At 39.4% G+C, this 19,599-nt stretch overlaps 2 protein-coding genes across 2 annotated transcripts; both read right to left on the reverse strand.

The window, feature by feature from the left end:
• Positions 1-996: 996 nt before the first annotated feature.
• Positions 997-2,654, reverse strand: LOC135076657 (odorant receptor 94b-like). Its single transcript, XM_063971080.1, has 8 exons — positions 2,525-2,654; positions 2,212-2,416; positions 2,002-2,124; positions 1,801-1,926; positions 1,631-1,730; positions 1,452-1,556; positions 1,156-1,311; positions 997-1,047 (listed from the first exon to the last, which is right to left on the reverse strand). The coding sequence occupies exons 1-8, from the start codon at positions 2,640-2,642 to the stop codon at positions 997-999; spliced, it is 984 nt and encodes a 327-aa protein (XP_063827150.1). The 5' UTR covers positions 2,643-2,654.
• Positions 2,655-14,353: 11,699 nt separating this feature from the next.
• Positions 14,354-18,833, reverse strand: LOC135076668 (odorant receptor 4-like). The gene is made up of 9 exons (XM_063971089.1): positions 18,774-18,833; positions 17,870-17,999; positions 17,369-17,603; positions 16,855-16,977; positions 16,209-16,334; positions 15,823-15,922; positions 15,359-15,463; positions 14,773-14,928; positions 14,354-14,404 (listed from the first exon to the last, which is right to left on the reverse strand). The coding sequence occupies exons 1-9, from the start codon at positions 18,831-18,833 to the stop codon at positions 14,354-14,356; spliced, it is 1,086 nt and encodes a 361-aa protein (XP_063827159.1).
• Positions 18,834-19,599: the final 766 nt, after the last annotated feature.

Consider the following 19,599-nt stretch of genomic DNA (forward strand, 5'->3'; position numbering starts at 1 on the left):
CGCCGCTTATCTGCCGGAATCACTAAACAACACTACGTTGTAGCAGGGCTGCCACGATTATTTATTTATTTATTTAAAGTAATTAAAAACTTAACATTTTGAGATTATGGTGTCTGTGGGTGTCTATTCCCCCCATCCATTGGACATGTATGTCAAGGTACTTTCGTTAATGGAACAGAAAGAAAACCGTCCACACACAGGCTTTCCTTTCTCAACAGAAATTATGTTTCACATGATTAGGTACTGCCCGCTGACAGACAGGCTGATACCACAAAATCATGGTGTACCTACATCATAGGTCATAATTAAATAATGAAGCAGGTTGAGTCGCACGACTCGCCGAGGACCAAATTAGAATACAATTGGCTTTACATTTATTGTGTAGCGAAAGGGCGTCGGGATTTAATTGGGAGGATTCAGGGGGTGAAATGTCACCCCGAGGCGTCGCGGACATAAAAAATTGAATCCCTCGCCGCGACCTGAGGTTAGCGCCGACCAAAGGTTGACAACTCTAAATAGACCAGCAGATTGGTTTGGTATACCTACCTATTCCTAATTTACTGACATTCACATCAGCTCTTCGGTTCAATTGTTAAATCAATTCAATTGGTCATATTTTCAACTTTTGACTCTCAAAGAAAATAAGTAATTCTTGTTTTTTTTCTTCTTTTTTTTAAATTTAATTTTATTCGTGCTGAACTTTATGCTTAAGCAAGAATAACACAGATGTCTAATATCGCTGCGGCATGAATACAGCCCCTTCATAATGCCGTTGTAGCGGCGTTCTGCGGTTTTGTTATTTTTACGACGACCATTACTTTTCAATATCGTCGGGGCCGGGCGACGTAGAGCCGCGCCGACTGCCCGGCGCGCAGGCCGCAGCTGTTTGTGGAATACACTCCATTTGCAGCACCTTCACCGTAAAAACAACACTCGTCGACTTCTCTACACGTCAACTGCCCTTACACAAACTAAGGTTATTCATTATGGTGTTGTTTACTTTGTCTGGCGAAGTACTGCGTAGAACGTGTAGGACGACCTCAAGATCTGAAATACATGAATGTACTTATTTATTTGGGTATTTCCAAAGAAAGCTACAACTAAATATTGAGCTTTTTTATAAGAATGAAGAAAAGAAATGAAGAAAATAATAACCGTCACAAAAGTGTTGAGAGACAGAGGGATGATGAGGCCGGCGGCGGGGCGCAGCGGGCGCTTGGCGCGCTCCATCAGCAGCACCAGCGAGCGCTTGAAGCGCAGCGGCGCGTGCAGCCACTCCATGGCGTACACCGCTTCCACCATGCGGTCGCTCTGCAACACACGCCTTCGTTAGGTATAAAACACGTCTCTATGGATGGATAATAAGAAAAATAAGCGCATAATAATCAAGTAAAAAAAATGTAACAGAGACAGCTGATAGAGATCAATAAATACAACGAAGATGTGCTTACCTCTACTGTCACTTCATTGCCGTAATAGCAGTAGAGAAACAATTCCGTAAGAATGCAAGTGATGAAAAGAGTCATGGATGCAAATTCAATACTCAAAATATTCAGCTGAAATTGAAAAATAACAATATAGCTCACTGAAGAAGAGTATTAATGATAATGTTAATATAAATTACATTTACCCCAATCATTTTGTAAGCTGCCATACAGAGAATCCAACCACCAATGCCAAACTGAACTAGTATGGACGTGCCAAAAATATCCTGAAGCCGACGATTGGTCCTACATCAAAAATAAATTACCGCAAAACAGACAAATACAATGTTCATTTATCGTTGTCAAAATTACTCACTCGGATATTTGCCGATAATGTTCTAGACATTCAAGGAATAATTTGTCTAAAACTTTATCAAATATTTCATCAGAGTTTTCCTTCACGACTGTTGTTGCCCTTTCTATCAGATTTTCCAAATTCATCCTAAAATGCAACACATTAAGTATTAGGTATGGCATCAGGCTATAAAAAAATGTGACTGTAAAACATAATGCAAACCTTAAAATTCTCAACTGTGTTTTGCATTGATACAATACTGTCCCCATAAAGGCATCCATAGTGGTATTCGCTATGCCCACCAAAGTCGTCACGTAGTACGAGTACATTAGTAAAATCACGAAACTGTAACATAATACCAAACCCTTAGTAACAGATAGGAGTTCCGGTTTGTAAATGAAGGCATATAATTTACAGCTGGATACCACTTACAAGGTCGGTTTGCTATGATCGAGGTTGGTCCAAAAGGGAAACTCAACGGGCAGTCCCTGCGCGTAGTACAGGATGGGGAAGATGATCCAGAGCGTGCACGTGACCACCGCCGTGCCCGAGTAGGCGCGCAGCAGCCGGCCCGCGCTGCGCGCCGTCGCCGCCAGCAGCGCGCGCTGCCACGCCGCCGGCTGGTTGTACAGGGGATCTGAAAACCAACTACGTAATCTAGGAACACCGCGCAAAATGTTTTATTTTTGTCTTCCAAATATAAAAATTACGAATGAAACTCCCAATAAGTGAACACGCTCATCACCATCAAGAGCGCTGATCATTTCGTCGATTTTGTCGGCACTCATGTAGAACACCAGCTGCTTCGTGATGGACGTGACGTGGCACAGCAGCAGGAACATCACGCGCGCCAGCTTGTCCATATCATTACGCACCTGGGGAAAATAAACACAGATTTATTATCATTTTAACGCGATCAATCACTTCCTACATGTAGAATTGATCGACCTCTACACTATCTAGGCTATAAGATTACTCTTGAGACCGAAAACCAGGTTGCGGAGGTAAAAAAGCGCATTGGATAAACATGGGTGAAATTCAGCACAAACAGTCGTGTTCCACGACGATGACAGAAAAGTTTGCTGAGAGACTCCGCGTTGCAAAACGAGCAATGGAAATACAGATTCTTGGTGTTTCTCTACAAGATCACAAGATAAACGAAAAATTAGGGGCCAGTGACATGGTGGAAGAGATTGAAAACCGTAAATGGAGATGGGCAGAACACGTTGTACGAATGAATCATGATCGCTGGGCCAGAAAGACCTTATAGTGGAGACCCCACGATGACACCCGCGGCAGAGGAAGACCAACTAAAAGATAGATAAAATGACAATCTAAATGTCAAAGGTGACTGACTGACTAACTGACATAGTGATCTATCAACGCACAGCCCAAACCACTGGACGGATCGGGCTGAAATTTGGCATGCAGGTAGATGTTATGATGTAGGCATCCGCTAAGAAGAGAATTTTACTAAACTTAGGGGTGGCCCTAAGGGGGTAAAACGGGAACCACGCGTACGAAGTTGCGGGTGGCCGCTGGTATACAGATAATTATGTATGTACATTCAAGAAACATGCTTTAAAATTCATGATACAACGTATCGGGTGTACTTGAAGACCACGAGGCATTAACGCCATGTGGAGTCAGCATGAGAGGCATAGTGCGGGAGCGTTGTGGCACCTGGTAGGCGTAAACGCACTCCTGCGCCAGGTACACGGAGGTGACGGCGAGCGCGAAGCGGCAGTAGAGCGCGTGCACGCGCGCCAGCCGGCCCGCGGGCGCCCGCAGCCGGCAGAAGCCGCACCAGCGAAGGAACGCCAGGTGCGCCGCCACGCTGCTGCCAGCCAACGACCTGCCGATGGCGACACATATTTCAGTATGCCAACCAAAATTGTCTTGAGCCGAAATTGCCACACAAAAGTCAATTCATCATCATCATCATTTCAGCCATAGGACGTCCACTGCTGAACATAGGCCTCCCCCCTCAGATCATAGAAAGAGAATAGATATGAAGTCGCGCGTAACTACAACGAGAACCAGTGTCCCCACATTTCCCCCACCACAGCTCCCACACACACATTCAACTGTGTAAAAACAAAGCGACTGAGAGTCTACGACAACATGTGCAACCGGCTTAAAAGTGCTGTGATTGGCCAGAAGGCGTGCCTTATGGCCAATCAATGGCCGCGTGACGTGACGCACACTTTGAAAAAAGCAATTAGAGAGAAGAAAGATAAAATGGAGTTGATAAGATATCGATACTTTAAATCCTGGGGGCAAGGCTCGAAATTGGTTTAAAAAATGCTTGTATGAAAACCTTTTTATTATTATACGTTATTATTATGTTCTTTAACGATTTTTGCATAAAGGAGTCAGTTCCATTTTGTATGGACGAAAAACTCAGAATCAATTATTGGGACTAAATGAAGTTACCTTATCACTAGAGTGCTCGCGCCCCTAAATACTCCTAGAGTGCTCGCGCGGGTCACATATGTCACCCATTATGATATGGGTTTATTTTTTCTAATCTTAATTAATACAAGTAAAACAATTTATAATATTAAACATAAACAATATTTCTTACTAAATAATTAAAAAAAAGTGAGTAATTCTTTCATGAACTCATATTATACACCAAAATAAATACAATATTTTCCAAATATTTTAGAGTCGACGAGACCAAAGTCGTTTAAATAGTCCTTGGACCCATTATTTTGGCAAAAATATCACCTAATAGACATGGCGCACAATTTTTGTTGAAGATGCCAAAAAAAACTACAAAAAATTAGAATGAATACTGTATTTTTACTTTTTTGATATCTTTAAAAATAACTGAAATATTCAAGCTCAAAGTGCGTTCTTCCGCTAGGAGCGATTTTCCGCGCGGATTTTGAAAATGTGACGTAGTAACATGAAAAGCTGCATGTAAGATATTATCTGTGTACAATGGTTAGAATGGTTAGTAGGGGAGCCGAAGCGGGGATTTCGGGACTTACTAAAGAGTGGCAGACTAACATACAAGGAAATACTTTGTACCTGGTTGATTACCTCTAAGTATGAATTTTTGATATAAAACGGCATTAGTCCTTATGCCTCTCACCCAAAAAATACCTCAATTAAGCCCAAATTTGAGACCGCAGCCAAACTTTGAGTGACGATGGAAACTAGCCTAAATGGAGGACACATGAAATTGAACTTCTGCTTCTTCATTGATTAAGACTTATCATTTACCATACCTTATCATTTTGTATTCCATTTTCAAGTCACTTTTTTTTCGCTTACTGTAAAACAAAACGTGGGATTTTTTTAAATCTCAGGTCTTTTGAACGCACATCTGAACGATGTCTGGTTTTAATTTCTTCAGTTACTCCGTGACCATGGCGCTTGCAACAGTGCCGAAATATTGGAAACTCAAAACTAAGGTACATGGTAGCAATCCCGCCAGTAATAATAATAGGAAAATGTCTTGAAAAATAAGTAAATCGTATATTACTTTATGTAACTAATTTTATTATGTATCATACTTATAACTTCATTCAGAACTAGAAAACGATTCCAAGGATTGCACTTTTCTTCAATAGATGATCAATATAAAGAGGTATTTATTATAAATTGCTCTCCACCATTTCAATTATTCTATCTTACATCTAACTTGATGAAATCTTTTTCAATTTTATTTACATGGTCATAACATTTTCACCATTCCTCTGCACCAATTTGTGAGGTACACCTGAAACCCCCGATAAAGCAGCTATTATAAGAATAATATTAAAAAAATACCTTCTGACGCAGTTAGGTAATAAATTAAATGTATCAAATTTCACTCCAACTTACTGTCAACTCAACGACGCGCTTTAAAATCAAAGATTGACTTTAAATTATGCCTTATTTTACAATACACATTGAAAATAATATGACTTGCTTGGGCTTTTTCGACTTTTTCACAAAAATAACAAATAGGCATGAAGAGATTACAAAATTTCTGCAGCGACTGACAGTTCACTTGATTTACTTTGACAGGTGACAATAAATCCATAGACATTTGCCATATGAAAGACACACTTTTCCAATATTTTTGTTTGCCATGAGATTCTGGTACACCTATACCTATCATTTAATGAAAAGATAAACTAATTTTTTTCAGCACAACGAAAATCAGCTTTGGCGCGTAGCAATGCAACGTGACAACTGCAGTTCGGACTTCTTTATGCGTCCACTACACATACAATAAAATTCGAACTATCGCACATTTTTTCTTTTTAATTCTAATTCAGTAAAAAATGTTTTTGAAACCTTCATTCAAAATTCAAAAGTTATTATCATATGACAGAACTTATGACCAGACTATGTACATTGAATAAAATATTTTTCTTTTTATCATCAAGCTTAGCAGTCTAATAAGATACTATGACACTCGAGTTAATCCACATTCAGCACCATAGCCTCCCCTTCTACAAGGCCCTCTACAAATGTCAAAACGTCACTTAACCCTTTTAGCACCAGTTCTTTTGTTTTTGAGAAGATGTACCCAAATTTTTATACAATTAAATTATAGTCCAGTCGTTTGGTACAAATTAACGTGGTTACCTGGAAAGTGTTCCGGGAGTTTTGAAAATTGGTGATTAAAATAGATTTCGCTATGCTCTCTGTTAGTCTGTTAGTTAAGTGTGATTGCCGCGCTCGTTGCGAAATTGGAAAAATGCTGCCTTAGAGAAGATTTTTGATAGTTACATTCTTTCCTATTTCGTCGTTACAGCCAAATGACGTTCACTGCTGGACAAAGGCGAGAATCCTTTGGGTTTTCCATAGGTTTTTCATAATGAACAGTCCTGCGCTGCCCGCATTCAGGTTCTTCCCGCGACCTTTACCAGATCGTCGGTCCACCTAGTAGGAGGCCTGCCCACGTTACGTCTTCCAGCCCGTGGTCGCCACTCAAGAAATTTTCTGCCCCAATGGCCATCGTCTCTACGAGCTATGTGTCCCGCTCACTGCCACTTGATTTTAGCAATTCTGCGTGCTATCACAGAATAATAATAAGTACTACGTACAGAAGTTTTACTTCGCGAAGGTATTTAAAAAAATGTATGCTCAATGTCATTAACAATATGGTGTAATTTAGCTTGTCTCAAGAGTCAAGCAAGTTTGTCAGAAGTTTTGTTGACAAACGTCAGTGATCGGTACTGCGCCGAAGCTATAGGGCTGACTTCGGTAAAATGATGTGACGTGAGGTGCCAATCTACAGAAAATGGCGGAGGAAATACATGATTTAGCATGAATTATCATGAATAATATTAACTACTTATTTACCTCTCAGTGTCTTCAGGCAACTTAAAAAAGTACATTCTGTGTTTTTATTATTATTTAGGCAGTTAAATACTGCACAGTATTTAGTACACCATTTTCTTTATTTTTTTCCATCATACACAAGAATACGCGTGCGTGAGTCAATGTTCGCTCGTATGTGAGGCCTTGTCGAATAGTACTCTTGTAGGGGGCAATCGTGCGTGTTTTGTTTTCGATGTAAACTCGCGGAGATGAACAGGCCTGGTGCTATGTCGGTCACTTTGGTTCTCCTGCGGATCTCCTCATGCATAGCCCGCTCCATCACCCTTTGGGTGACCTTGAGCCTTCTTATGAGGCCCATAGTAAGCGACCACGTTTCAGAACCTTAAACTTTCCTATTTATTTCACGACTAGCTTTTGCCTGCGGCTTCACCCGCGTGAAATTTAGTGTCACAGATCGGCATAAATTATAGCCTATATGTTAATCTGGGTTACAAACAATAATATTGTACAGTTTCAACAAAATCCGTTGAGTACTTTTTGCGTGAAAGAGTAACAAACCTGAGACACAGGAATCTTCCTAGTTCAGGTATCAACCCACCAACATTCTTACTTTTTGTTTTTCCTGATTGTTTGTTATCATAATATTATCTGTTATGTTGGTGAGAAATAAACATTACTTTACTTTATTTTAAACTTCCAGACATCCAAACTTTCGCATTTACCTATAATATTAGTAGGATACAATTATGTAATGTAGAAACAAACAAGACAAAAAAAAATGTATCCTTCAGCAACGCGAATTTTTTTATACTTCAGCATATTTAGGACACCCGGCAGCGTGTCCTGCCATGATCAAAGAAAAAAGAACTCGCAATTTAGCAGGTACATTAATTTGACTGTTTCACAACTCTAAATCTATTTAACATACATTACATGAAATTTATCACATTTATCAAATCTTCTTAGCTTGTCTATGTCCCAAAAATTATAAAATGAAAAAAGTAGTTGTCAAAAACCTTTTTTAAGGCGGATTTTTTTCAATAAGGCGGGCGTGCGCGCGGCTATAAACGAGGTCACAAAATTCGGAAAGAACATAGCGAAATCTATTTATTCACCAATTTTCAAAAATTCCGGAAAACTTTCCAAGTAAAATTAACAAATAACTGGACTATTTACTCGTTATTGAGCACAGAGACACAAACTTAATTATTTTTCCAGAAAATTTATATTTAAGTGCATAAATGTAAAAATGGCTTCATATTGCACAAAATTGGCAATAGGTGGCATAATGGTTACTTTTTTAGCGCCTAGTTTGAAATGTGATTGAACGATGACAACTAACAACAGTTGTCAGTTAGGTAAAATTTTATTTTAGTTGGAAAAAGACTAATCCCATCAAAAACAATACTTGTCAAAAAAACCAAGTCTCGCAACTCAGTTGTTCTACGGTAAAAAGTTGTGAGATCCATGTAATACCAAGTCCAGGCCAGGAAATCTTTAACGTTTTACATAAATTATTGACTTGGCCATCGCACTAAATAATTTAATTTACACGTGTTTTCATGCGATGGCCAAGTCAATATATTTATGTAAAACGTTAAAGATTTCCTGGCCTGGACTTGGTATTACATGGATCTCACAACTTTTTACCGTAGAACAACTGAGTTGCGAGACTTGGTTTTTTTGACAAGTATTGTTTTTGATGGGATCTCATTTCTTTTTGTATTTTGTAGACAGCAGTTATGTATCTAGAAAACTGGACCGAAATTGAAAAATTTTACTCGACTTGGCGGTTGCACTACCGTGCCCCCAAATATCATTTCTTTTTGTATTTTGTAGACAGCAGTTATGTATCTAGAAAACTGGACCGAAATTGAAAAATTTTACTCGACTTGGCGGTTGCACTACCGTGCCCCCAAATATTTTAGTTTTTCCTTGATTCATACACCAAACACTACTTATATTCCAAATTTGAAGCTTCTAGGTCTGCTTAGCAAGTGCCTTAGAATTTTGATGATCGGTGAGTCAGTCAGTGAGTCAGTGAGTGACAAAATTAAGTAACTTTGACCCGTTATAATTCTTAAACTACTGGTTCAAATTGAATGAAATTTTAAATATACCGTGTCTTTACAATGCCTGCATAGCTAATGAAAATTCAGCCTTCTAGTTTTATCCACAACGAAGTTACAGGCGGTCGAAAATGGCCTGAATTGCTTCGAGAAAAGGATGGTACGGCCGTGCCGCTTTTTTGCTCGACTTGGTGGGGGCACTGCCGTGCCCCCAGATGCCCGTTTTCACCATCAATCCCTAATTTTTAAGTGACCCCTATGAAAAGAAATTGCCTGTTAAATGTTACCATAGGGGTCACTTAAACAATAGGGATTGATGGTGAAAACGGGCATAAAAGTGGTAAATGGGTTAACGTGCGGGGGCTGCAAAATCATGTTGTGACGTCACGCGCGAATATTGGAAATTTTTGAAAATTTTAAAAAGTCCGTAATCTTCTAGAGGCTCTATCTTCGGTAATACTGGATGGATTGAGGTGAAATAAAAACTAGTGTAATGTGTGTGATCTAAACTTTAAATTAAGTCATAATTTAACTTAATATTACAACTTATGCGTGTTGTCCATTAGAAAGTTAATCAATAGATTGATCTTATTCTGTGATATTTTGATAACAACTCGGGCACGATTTGATTTGATGATCTGGACAAAAACGCCTATTCCACTTGTTACATTTGCTTACGAGTGCTTCGATTTCTTGCTCTTGTGCGATAAACACATCGTCCTTTGCCACAGTACTGGCAAGTTTTGTGCTAGTTGGTGTTCTCACAACCCCAGAAGAATCCTGGTTTTTAATTTTATAGACCTAGGTGTATTATTACTACATTACTTACAATCTAAAACAACTACTTTCTTGCATCAGTTTATGCTTATAAAGCAATATAATTATTGTAAAAGTTTAAAAAATGGTTAAAAAGTATAATTTTGAACTTACATGAAAGTAAACTTGATTTTAAACCGCGATGATAAGGGGTGCGTGACAGTTTATATAAGTTTATATGATATAAATTCATTTCAATAACGTTCATATTGTATAATAAACGTATGTTATAATAACACTTGATATAATTTTTTAACATATAATGTTTACTTCATATAATAAATCATTTCTAATAATATCATTTCAGATACCAATCACAACGCATAAAGACATTGATATAAACCTTACTTAATCTAAGACTCATTTGATGTAATTTTGTTTAATATAAATATTATTTCACATAACCATTACATACTTGTAATAAATATTATTTGTTATACTCTTTAATTGATATAATTTCTGATAGATATAACTTTAAGTATGTTCTTTTTAAGCTTGACTTATAAATGACTTTAGTGACAAAAACGAATCGCCATAAAACCGACTCCACGTAGTCTTGTCTGCCCTACCCCTAGAGTGTAATTTAGAAGCGCGTAGGCACGGAGGGGCGAGGCGGCCCGCGGGCTGAGGAGCAGGTGGCTGGAAGCGAGGCGCCGCGGCCGAGGCTGGCCGGCGAAGCCGGCCAGCAAGCCGAAGACGCGGTGTCGAGCGAAAGCCATCTGCGACGATTAGCACGCGAGGGACCGCCAGAGCCCCGCAGTGCCGGAGCCGTGACAGAAGTCTCAAGTTTTTAGTCAAATTTGCATGCTGCATGCCTGCATGCCTGCTTGCTTGCTTGCTTGCCTGCTTGCTTGCTTGCTTGCTGGCCTGCTTGCTTGCTTGCTTGCTTGCTTGCCTGCTTGCTTGCCTGCTTGCTAGCTTGCTTGCCTGCTTGCTTGCCTACATGCTAGCTTGCTTGCTAGCTTGCTTGCTTGCTCGCTTGCTTGCTTGCTGCATGCAATGCTTATTATAACAAATGAACTTTATATAAAATTATTATTGTTATATGATTTAAGTTTTATAGGAAAAGAATTTTATCTCATTTGATTGTTCGACATTTTATTTTTATATGATTTGAATGTTATTTGTTTTAAATAGTATACATTGTAAGTTTTATAGAAAATATTCATTATATCAAACCATTTTATATCAGTTAATAGTTATTTGTCTTAAAATTATTCGTTTTAAAATTATATTATTCGTTTATTATAGTAAATAATTATTATATTAAACGATTTTATATAATTTGATGTTATATCCTCTAAGTATTATATGATATGTAGTTATATCATACATTACACACCCGATGATAAGATCTCAAACAATTCCTCGAGTGCTCGCGCGGGGGACATGCGTCACCCAAACACTTTAAATGTTTTCTGCACTTACATTGATGCGTCTAGCAAGATGGCGTTACTACTATCATGTGCGACAATACATGCTCGAGGAATACCTAAGAAGGCAGCACTGTAGCTCAATACCTTGAAAAAATATTTACAAATTTTACACCCTGGGTGACATATGTCACCCGCGCGAGCACTCTAGTGTTATATTAATTTACCCCAACCAAAGCTCAATGTCGTTATCGATGGAGTATAGAAGTTATAGACTGACAAAGTTTGTATGAAAAGTCATGGGTTAAGTAGGTACTTGCGATTTTTACCAGTATTTACAATATTGGTAATATATTATTATTTACTTTAATAATAATAACAGGATCACTGTAATTATTATTAACTACTATCGCGCATTAACTTTTTAATTATGGCGAAATTCGTACCGCCTATGTTATGATGAAAATAATGCCTATATTAGGCTTTCAACTAGCTCTTATAGTAATTACATAGTTGACAGTTACTAATCCCTTCTACTATTGTTATTGTTTTTGTAAAAACTTAAAAATCGCAAGCAACTCATGATTTTTTCATTCAAAATTAGAAAATAATAATTTACTTCTATTTATCGATAATAGGAAACCATATTAGAACACGAGCCCTGCACTATGTTACGACCGGCACATGCGGCCGTACTGTGTATTTTCACGCGTTAGTGGATATCGGAAGAAATAAAATACATTGCGCAGTAGTTACGCATGACATAAAGTGGTTGCTAACTAAGTCGTCAATGTACAACGTGTTTGAATTTTTATCACCACTAATTTCGATATCGCAGTAAATGTCACGGCACTGAATTCGTTCGTAAAAATGTTTAGTTTTTTTTATTTATAAGCAAAATACCAATGGATTTGCAATACTTACATGTGATAAATGACTTCATTGTTCCTGTAGTTCTTCGTTTCACTTATGTTATTGCACGTTACGACGCATTATCCAACAATATCGGAGAACATTTCCTCAGTACGACTGAATCGCGACTAACCTGGCGTCGCGGGCGATGTTCGTTTCTGGGCATATCGCGGAGACACGCGCCACGCCCCCGTTTCACATCTATTCCCTTCTATGATCTGAGCCTCCCCCAATGCTTGCCATGTTGATCGATTGGTAGCGGCCTGCGTCCAGCGCTTCCCTGCTACTGCTGCTACCTTTACGATGTCGATACCAAAAGTCAATTGCTCTTGTAGAATCTATTGTATTTAATCTCGATTTCAATTCAATGTCAATTTTCGATACTAAATCGTCAGACTTTTTCGTTGATTTTGATACCATAATACATAAAATATTAGAATGCTAATATTTACATTACATATTTCATTTTCTCTAAGTATTAATAAACATGCCGGCTATAAACGGAATCTACGTTTAATTTCCGGATTGCAAAAAGAAAAATGTGATAAGGAATGTAAATTAAATCGTTTTAATGCTTAGAACAGTTCGTAAGACTCGTTAACAGGAATTTTTGCAACACGATAAAAACCTATAGACTTTTCGATTCATTTTTTGTTTGCCGTGTTTAGTTCGTAATCTTTATATTACCTACGAGTATGTTTGTATATTTTATACCTTAACAAACCTTTTTACCCACATGGTAGTTGTAGTGCTGTCCCACGCCCAGCGCTGCGCTAGCCCGGCCAGTGTTGTGATCTGCCGTCGCTGACGTGACAACCGGCAATTATCATGTCATGCCGCCGTCTTAACCCTTCATTGACGCCGGGCTTCATGTACCTACACAACAAAATTACTTTTGCGACTTTAATTGAATTTGCTTCAATCCAACATTTTCACTCTTTCATAACTGATACTGTTGTGTTAATGTACGAGTAGCTAGCTTACTCGTATGTTATCCTGCCGCAGTGATCTGATTCTCTAATACCCGGTTTCCACCAACGCGGAGCAGAGCGGAGAAAATTAAATGTTTTGAATAACTAATCAGATTTCATTCTGTCAATTTCATTCAATCTGAATAAAAATCTCATTGTTTATTCAAAACATTTCTCCTCTCCGCTTGGTCTTGGTGGAAACCGGGCCTAAGACGCAGTAGAAACTACTCTACAACAGAGTAAAGTACAAATAAATTAATACGGGTTTTTCTATCCCCAATTTGATCCCCACACAGATTTTTATTCCATAACATTTCTAATATTAAGTAAGGTCCTATCATTTGGGCGTTCTGTGTGTTACCGTAATATTTTATATGTAAGTACCGACTACTTATTGTCTTTGCTTGGCAATAAATGTTTTTTCTTTCAACCTTATGCGGCTAACCCTATTGGGAGATACACATTTTATGACCTGATATTCTTGACTGCGTAAGACAATAAAACGACACCCAAAGAGCTTTCTAAAATAAAATGCTGATTTCCAAAGTTTTAGCGAGCTTATGCCGAGTATTTTCTGGAGTAAAAAAACTTGGACAGTTGGGGCTACGTAGACGGTAGCAAAGGGTTGTGGAGCCTGGAGTGAATAATTTATAGGCGCTATAATATTGTCGGCATTTTACTAATTACACGGTACCCTCTTCTAATTACTGTCCTCGCGCTGCAGCCTGTAATTACTTCATCTAGACAATATTTATAGCGAGAAATCATTTTCAAATGTATTTAATGAATAATGATCACAACAAATTAAATAATTTGTTTGTTTACCTGAAATTTGGTCTGAAAATAATTAAAATTCCTGGTCAGTTTGCGACTGAATTATCTAAAAGCATTCTTCCCATGATTTTAATTCCAAAACAGGAAAGAAATAGATATTATTTTAAGGGATTAGTCACTTTTATTTTGTTTTGATCATGTAAGAGTAAGAGAACAGTGGTACTTACTCGTACCTAGTAAAAATGAAAAAAAAAAACCACTGAATAAAAATGTATTTTCATTTCATTCTCAACTACAATGTGCAGTACATAATTTTGAATTATACTACAATGTGCAATACATAATATTTTAAATTAAAAAATATTCGCTATTATTTAGTCTGTCTCAGGACGGCATAAAAGCTGTACGATGACTTTAGTATCTGAAACAAACACAAATACTTATTTATTTAGGGCTGATTTTACCATCGTCGGATGACTTTTAACAGAAGAATAATTTTGGCACATTGACAGTTTCAGTATGGGAGATATGTCAAAATGACAAGTTTATTCTTCAGTTATCCGACGATGGTAAAGTCAGCCCTATCAATTAAGTTATAGTCTACTAATTAAGGAGAAAAAGATTAAGAGAAAAATGCTATGGGACCGATGTACCCATGTAAAATTAGTAATACATAAACGAGTATCTCGTTCGATAGTAATATAGGAGTAGGTACGTCCATAAATGATGACCATGATAAGTCACTTATTCAAGTCAAAATATTGGAAAACTTGTAATGAATCATCATACAGTAACAAAGGTGTCAAGTGAGAGCGGTATGAGGTGTCCGGCAGCGGGGCGCAGCGGGCGCTTGGCGCGCTCCATCACCAGCACCAGCGAGCGCTTGAAGCGCAGCGGCGCGTGCAGCCACTCCATGGCGTACACCGCCTCCACCATGCGGTCGCTCTGAAACACACGATTTTCTAAGGCTGATTTGCACCACCTAACTTTGACCGTAACTATAACGATAACCGGTGTTTTTGTATGGAGTTTGACAGATTTTTGAAGTTTATCAAAGTTAAAGTAAAATGGTGCAACCCAGCCTAAATGTTTTATTAATACTTTCGTCAAACGTTAGGGTTCCCAAAAGGTCAAAAGTTAGCTAAAGAAAATGTTTTTGTTTTATTACATTCAGTCGGCATTCACGGCACGGCACGTCTGCGGCTTGCAGTAATTGAAATCCGATCGAATTTTGAGAAAACCAAAAGATATGTATAAGTAGATAGTCAGTCCTATCAAGAACGCTAATTTTTAGTTAAACTTCACAAACATCTTTCCGTTGTTTCTGTGAGTTGAAAAATAAAAATTTAGTCGATTTTTAAGCATTCTAAAATACCTCCACTGTAACTTCGTTTCCATAGTAGCAGTAAAGAAATAGCTCCGTCAATATGCAAACAATGAAGAGCGTAGTTGACGCAAACTCGAAGCTTAAAACATTCACCTGAAATGAAGAGATAACTCAAATGTTATTTACTTCATGGAGCATAAATCGCGCATATTCATTGTGCGATTGTGACAAAGCGCGCCCGAGCCCTGGTGTGAACTGTGAATGCCCGCACGAGGCTCCTACCAGCGGGAGCACGATAATGTAATGTAGTCAATCGTGGCTACTACATTTTATCACCGCTATCCAAACCAATGCTGACGCTATCTTTATTTTGTAATGTGTAGGTAACGGTTTTCATAAGTTGTTAGTAAATCCCAGATTAGTAACGATTATAATTGATTCCAACGCTTCCTGGGCAGTAAGCTGTTCATGTTTAGTGGATAGGAAGCCTGGGGCTAGCGGCGGACACTGACGCTGACGATCTTGTAGGCCGCCATGCACAGGATCCAGCCGCCCACCGTGAACTGCACCAGCACGGCCAGCCCGAACACCTGCTCCAGCAGCGCCATCGTGCTGCAACACGACACGCGCCACTGTTATTCCATAACAGACTACTGACAGCTATTCTAATAAAAGATACATGAAGTGTTAATGATGAAGTTTTGGTAGGTTTAGCAAAACAACCGATAAAAAAATGTTAGCCTAAAATTCAAAATATGTACCATCGGCAACAGTGTTACTATCCATTGCCTGTCATGTCGTCTCGTTCTATCGCAAAGAATCACCATTTGATGAGAGCGAGAGCAAAAACGGAAATGGATAGTTAACAGTGTGGCCGTGTGTACATTAAGATACTTACTCAGCAATTTTCTGAAAATGTTGTATGCACTCAAACAGTAATTTTGTTAAGATCTCTTCATAGTTTGCGTTTACCGACTCCTTCGTTAAAGCTCGTGCTCGCTCGGGTAGAGTTTCGAAGTTCATGCTATAACACAAAAAAAGTATTTTACTGCGTGCAAGAATTTTAATTATAAAAACCGGCCAAGTGCGAGTCGGACTCGTGCACCGAGAGTTTCGTAAAAACCTGTAGGTATATTCAAATTCAAATTCAAATCACTATAGACCTGAGTATTTAATAGAATTTTAATTAAATACCTCGACGCGTTCATGAGGAAAGGAGTAGTAACTTTAAAATTATTTAAAAAATAATTAAAAAAACTTACTAGATCTCGTTCAAACCAATTTTCGATGGAAGTTTGCATGGTAATGGACTAACGTCTAACATATTTATTTTTTTTGGTTTATCATTCTCTTATTTTAGAAGTAACACATTTTACCACTTTGAAAGTGTCTCTCGCGCAAACGGTTCAGTTCAGAAAAAAAAAATATTAGAAACCTCAATACGGGTTTGATGAAAAACATTCTTTTGAGTTTCAGTTGTATAGATAGGTCTTTCAAAATGATATTTTCTTTAGGTACTTACTTTAAAGTGTCTACCTACTAACCGTAATATGCGTAGCTGCGTTTTGCACTGATACATAACTGTAGCTATGAAAGCGTCCATTGTCGTGTTGCCGACGGCCACGAGGTTTGTTGCGTAAAACGAGTGTAATAACACTATTACAAACCTGAAACCAACATTTTATGTACATTAATGCTGTGAAAACACAATAGTTACAAGGGACCGATTGCCTGCGTAGGGGTACGCCCCCGACTCGCCCGAGACACAATGTGAAGCTGTTTTGAAATCCACTCAGTATTTCCAGAAAAGAATAACGTTACATAAAAAGATAATAAACAAAATTTATTATTCAACTTACGTTAATGTTACTAGAATAATTCAGAAAGAGTTTAATTAATACATTTAATTTTCCTTTCTTACTCGTACCTACCTACAACTTCTTTTTTTATACATACTGTTGTAAGGGCAAGAGGGTTCTAAAGACCTACCCAGAATGTCTTAAAAACGATGTTTCCTTTCTATTTCAACTATTATTATGGTTAGTTAGTGAGACTGACATGACCGGCTGGTTGTAATCGAGGAACGTCCAGAAGGGGAATTCAATGCGGAAGCCGCGCAGCTTGTAGACCACGGGGAAGATCGTCCACAGCACGCACGTGGCCACCGCGCAGCCGTAGTAAGCACGCAACAGCCGCGCCGCGCCGCGCGACGTGGCCCGCAGCAGCGCGCGCGCCGCCGCCGCCGCCGCCGACGACGCGCCCGCCCCCGCCGTCGCCGGGTCGAACAGCGGCTCTGCGGACGCGCAATCTATCCGTTTTATGAACCATTTTGTCACCAAGGTAACAGGGACAACGATCTCTGTTTTTGAAAACGATAAAGCTTCAGAAAAGTAATTTGATTGTGAGTTAGAACTATAAGGGTGACCTAGGGTAGCCGCCGTCTACATTAAAATCGAAGTTCTTGTTAGGCCTAATGATGCAGCTGATGATCAGTATTAAATATAATTTGCATATTATGCATATTGCTTGTTCGATTGTCCGGCCGCGGCCAGTACTCACGGTGGAGGCCGGCGATGATGCGGTCGACGCGCGCGGCCTGCGCGTGGAACACGAGCTGCTTGGCCACGCACGTGCAGTGGCACAGCAGCACGAACAGCACGCGCGCCAGCTTCTCCAGGTCGCCGCGCTCCTGTGCCGTCGCGAATACATGTTTGCTTCAATTCTCATGAAGAAGCAACAAGGCGCAAAGTATTTTTATACAGCAGGAAACATTCGGTATGGTGACATTAAAAACAACAAAAGAAAACGCTTCACTCAAAAGCATGGATCAATAACAAAAATATAATGATATCATTTCTTTACGCAACAGAGACATGGACAGTACGCGGCTTGGAAAAGAGGAAGATAGATGCCATAGAGATGTGATGCTGGAGAAAGATGCTCGGGATATCATGGACAGAGTTCCGTATCAATGTGTCCATACTCTGGAGCTCGGTGTCACTCAGCGTTTATCAACCGTAGTACAGTCGCGCATACTGCAATACTTCGGACATGTCTCAAGGCGGGATGACAACTCCATTGACAACTGGTCGTCCAAGGAAAAGTCGAAAGAACCAGATCGCGTGGCAGGTCACCGATGCGCTGGACCGACCAAGTGAAATCGGCAGTGGGGGACGGCATATATGACTGCACCAGACAGTCTGCCAATAGAGAGAGATGGCGGGAGATCGTGCGGAGAGTTGTATCCGCCTCTACCGATGTGAACAACGCCTCAACGTGACCACAACCGCTCTGCCAATAGCGTAACGAATAAGAAGAAGAAGAATGATATCACACACTAGCTTTGCTAGGGAGATAAACTGCGCTGTAACTACATAATAATATTTTAACATATACCTCGTTGTATTACCTTGTCTCGGTGAATAAATAATCTTTAAATCTTTTTAACTCCAACCGAGCTGACCTGATAGGCATACACGCCCTGCTGCAGCACATAGCAGGAGGTGACGCTGAGCGCAAACATGCAGTAGTAGTCGTGCAGGCGCGCGCGCACCGAGCGCCTCCCGCCCGCGTCCGCCGCACCTCCGCCCGCGCCCGGCAACCGGCAGAAGCCCACTCGCCGCAGTACCCGCAGGTGCGGCTCGATGCTGCTGCCCGCGAGAGACCTAACATCGATACAATGCGTGACCTGTATGATAGCTTGAACAGAACCACAAACGCCAAAAACATTTCATTCAAAACGTTATCCGATGGCTCGGAATAAATTCATAGTGACAAATATTTAAACGATAATTTGTTCTAATTGAGAATTTCTTCGTCTTTGCCTGGCCCATTCCCATTTTATTTGGGGTCGGCCCTCCGCGTCATGTTTCTTCTCCAGGCGGCTAGGTCCTGGGTTGTCTTAATTTTAACTTAGGCTTCTTTAAGGTCGTTATTGATTACGGACATCCATGTAATTCGGGGTCTTCCTCGTCCGCGGGGCTTAGTTTGGATGTCTAGCACTTTTCTGGTCATAATACACTCAACATCAAATAAACCGCACCTTCGCGACGCAAACTTTAAAGATTTTCTTCTGACACAATCATGGTTCCCCAACAATATTGGTGTTATTTGAAAGCCCAATAAATATCCTTAAAGAAAAACACATTAAATTTCTTAATAAATGATTTACATATACCATAAATGTGACTTGAAAAAAGACCTCACTTTGGGCTCACCTCTAGAATCAATTAGACCCAATTTGATGGTTATAAAACCAAAAATATTGATCACACGTGTCCTCTTTAACA

The sequence above is a fragment of the Ostrinia nubilalis genome, chromosome 1 (genome assembly GCF_963855985.1).
Source record: "Ostrinia nubilalis chromosome 1, ilOstNubi1.1, whole genome shotgun sequence".
In the NCBI taxonomy this organism is placed as follows: Eukaryota; Metazoa; Arthropoda; class Insecta; order Lepidoptera; family Crambidae; genus Ostrinia; species Ostrinia nubilalis.

What these genes read in the sequence shown, in the direction of transcription:
- LOC135076657 (XM_063971080.1), bottom strand. Translation starts at nt 2,642, where the DNA reads ATGGACAAGCTGGCGCGCGTGATGTTCCTGCTGCTGTGCCACGTCACG. An exon ending in CATTATCGGCAAATATCCGA is followed by an intron (nt 1,731 to 1,800) that starts GTGAGTAATTTT and finishes TTTTTGATGTAG; the next exon opens with GACCAATCGTCGGCTTCAGG. An exon ending in GCAATGAAGTGACAGTAGAG is followed by an intron (nt 1,312 to 1,451) that starts GTAAGCACATCT and finishes CGTGTGTTGCAG; the next exon opens with AGCGACCGCATGGTGGAAGC.
- LOC135076668 (XM_063971089.1), bottom strand. Translation starts at nt 18,833, where the DNA reads ATGTTTGCGCTCAGCGTCACCTCCTGCTATGTGCTGCAGCAGGGCGTG. An exon ending in CATTTTCAGAAAATTGCTGA is followed by an intron (nt 15,923 to 16,208) that starts GTAAGTATCTTA and finishes GTCGTGTTGCAG; the next exon opens with CACGATGGCGCTGCTGGAGC. An exon ending in CGGCCTACAAGATCGTCAGC is followed by an intron (nt 15,464 to 15,822) that starts GTCAGTGTCCGC and finishes TCTTCATTTCAG; the next exon opens with GTGAATGTTTTAAGCTTCGA.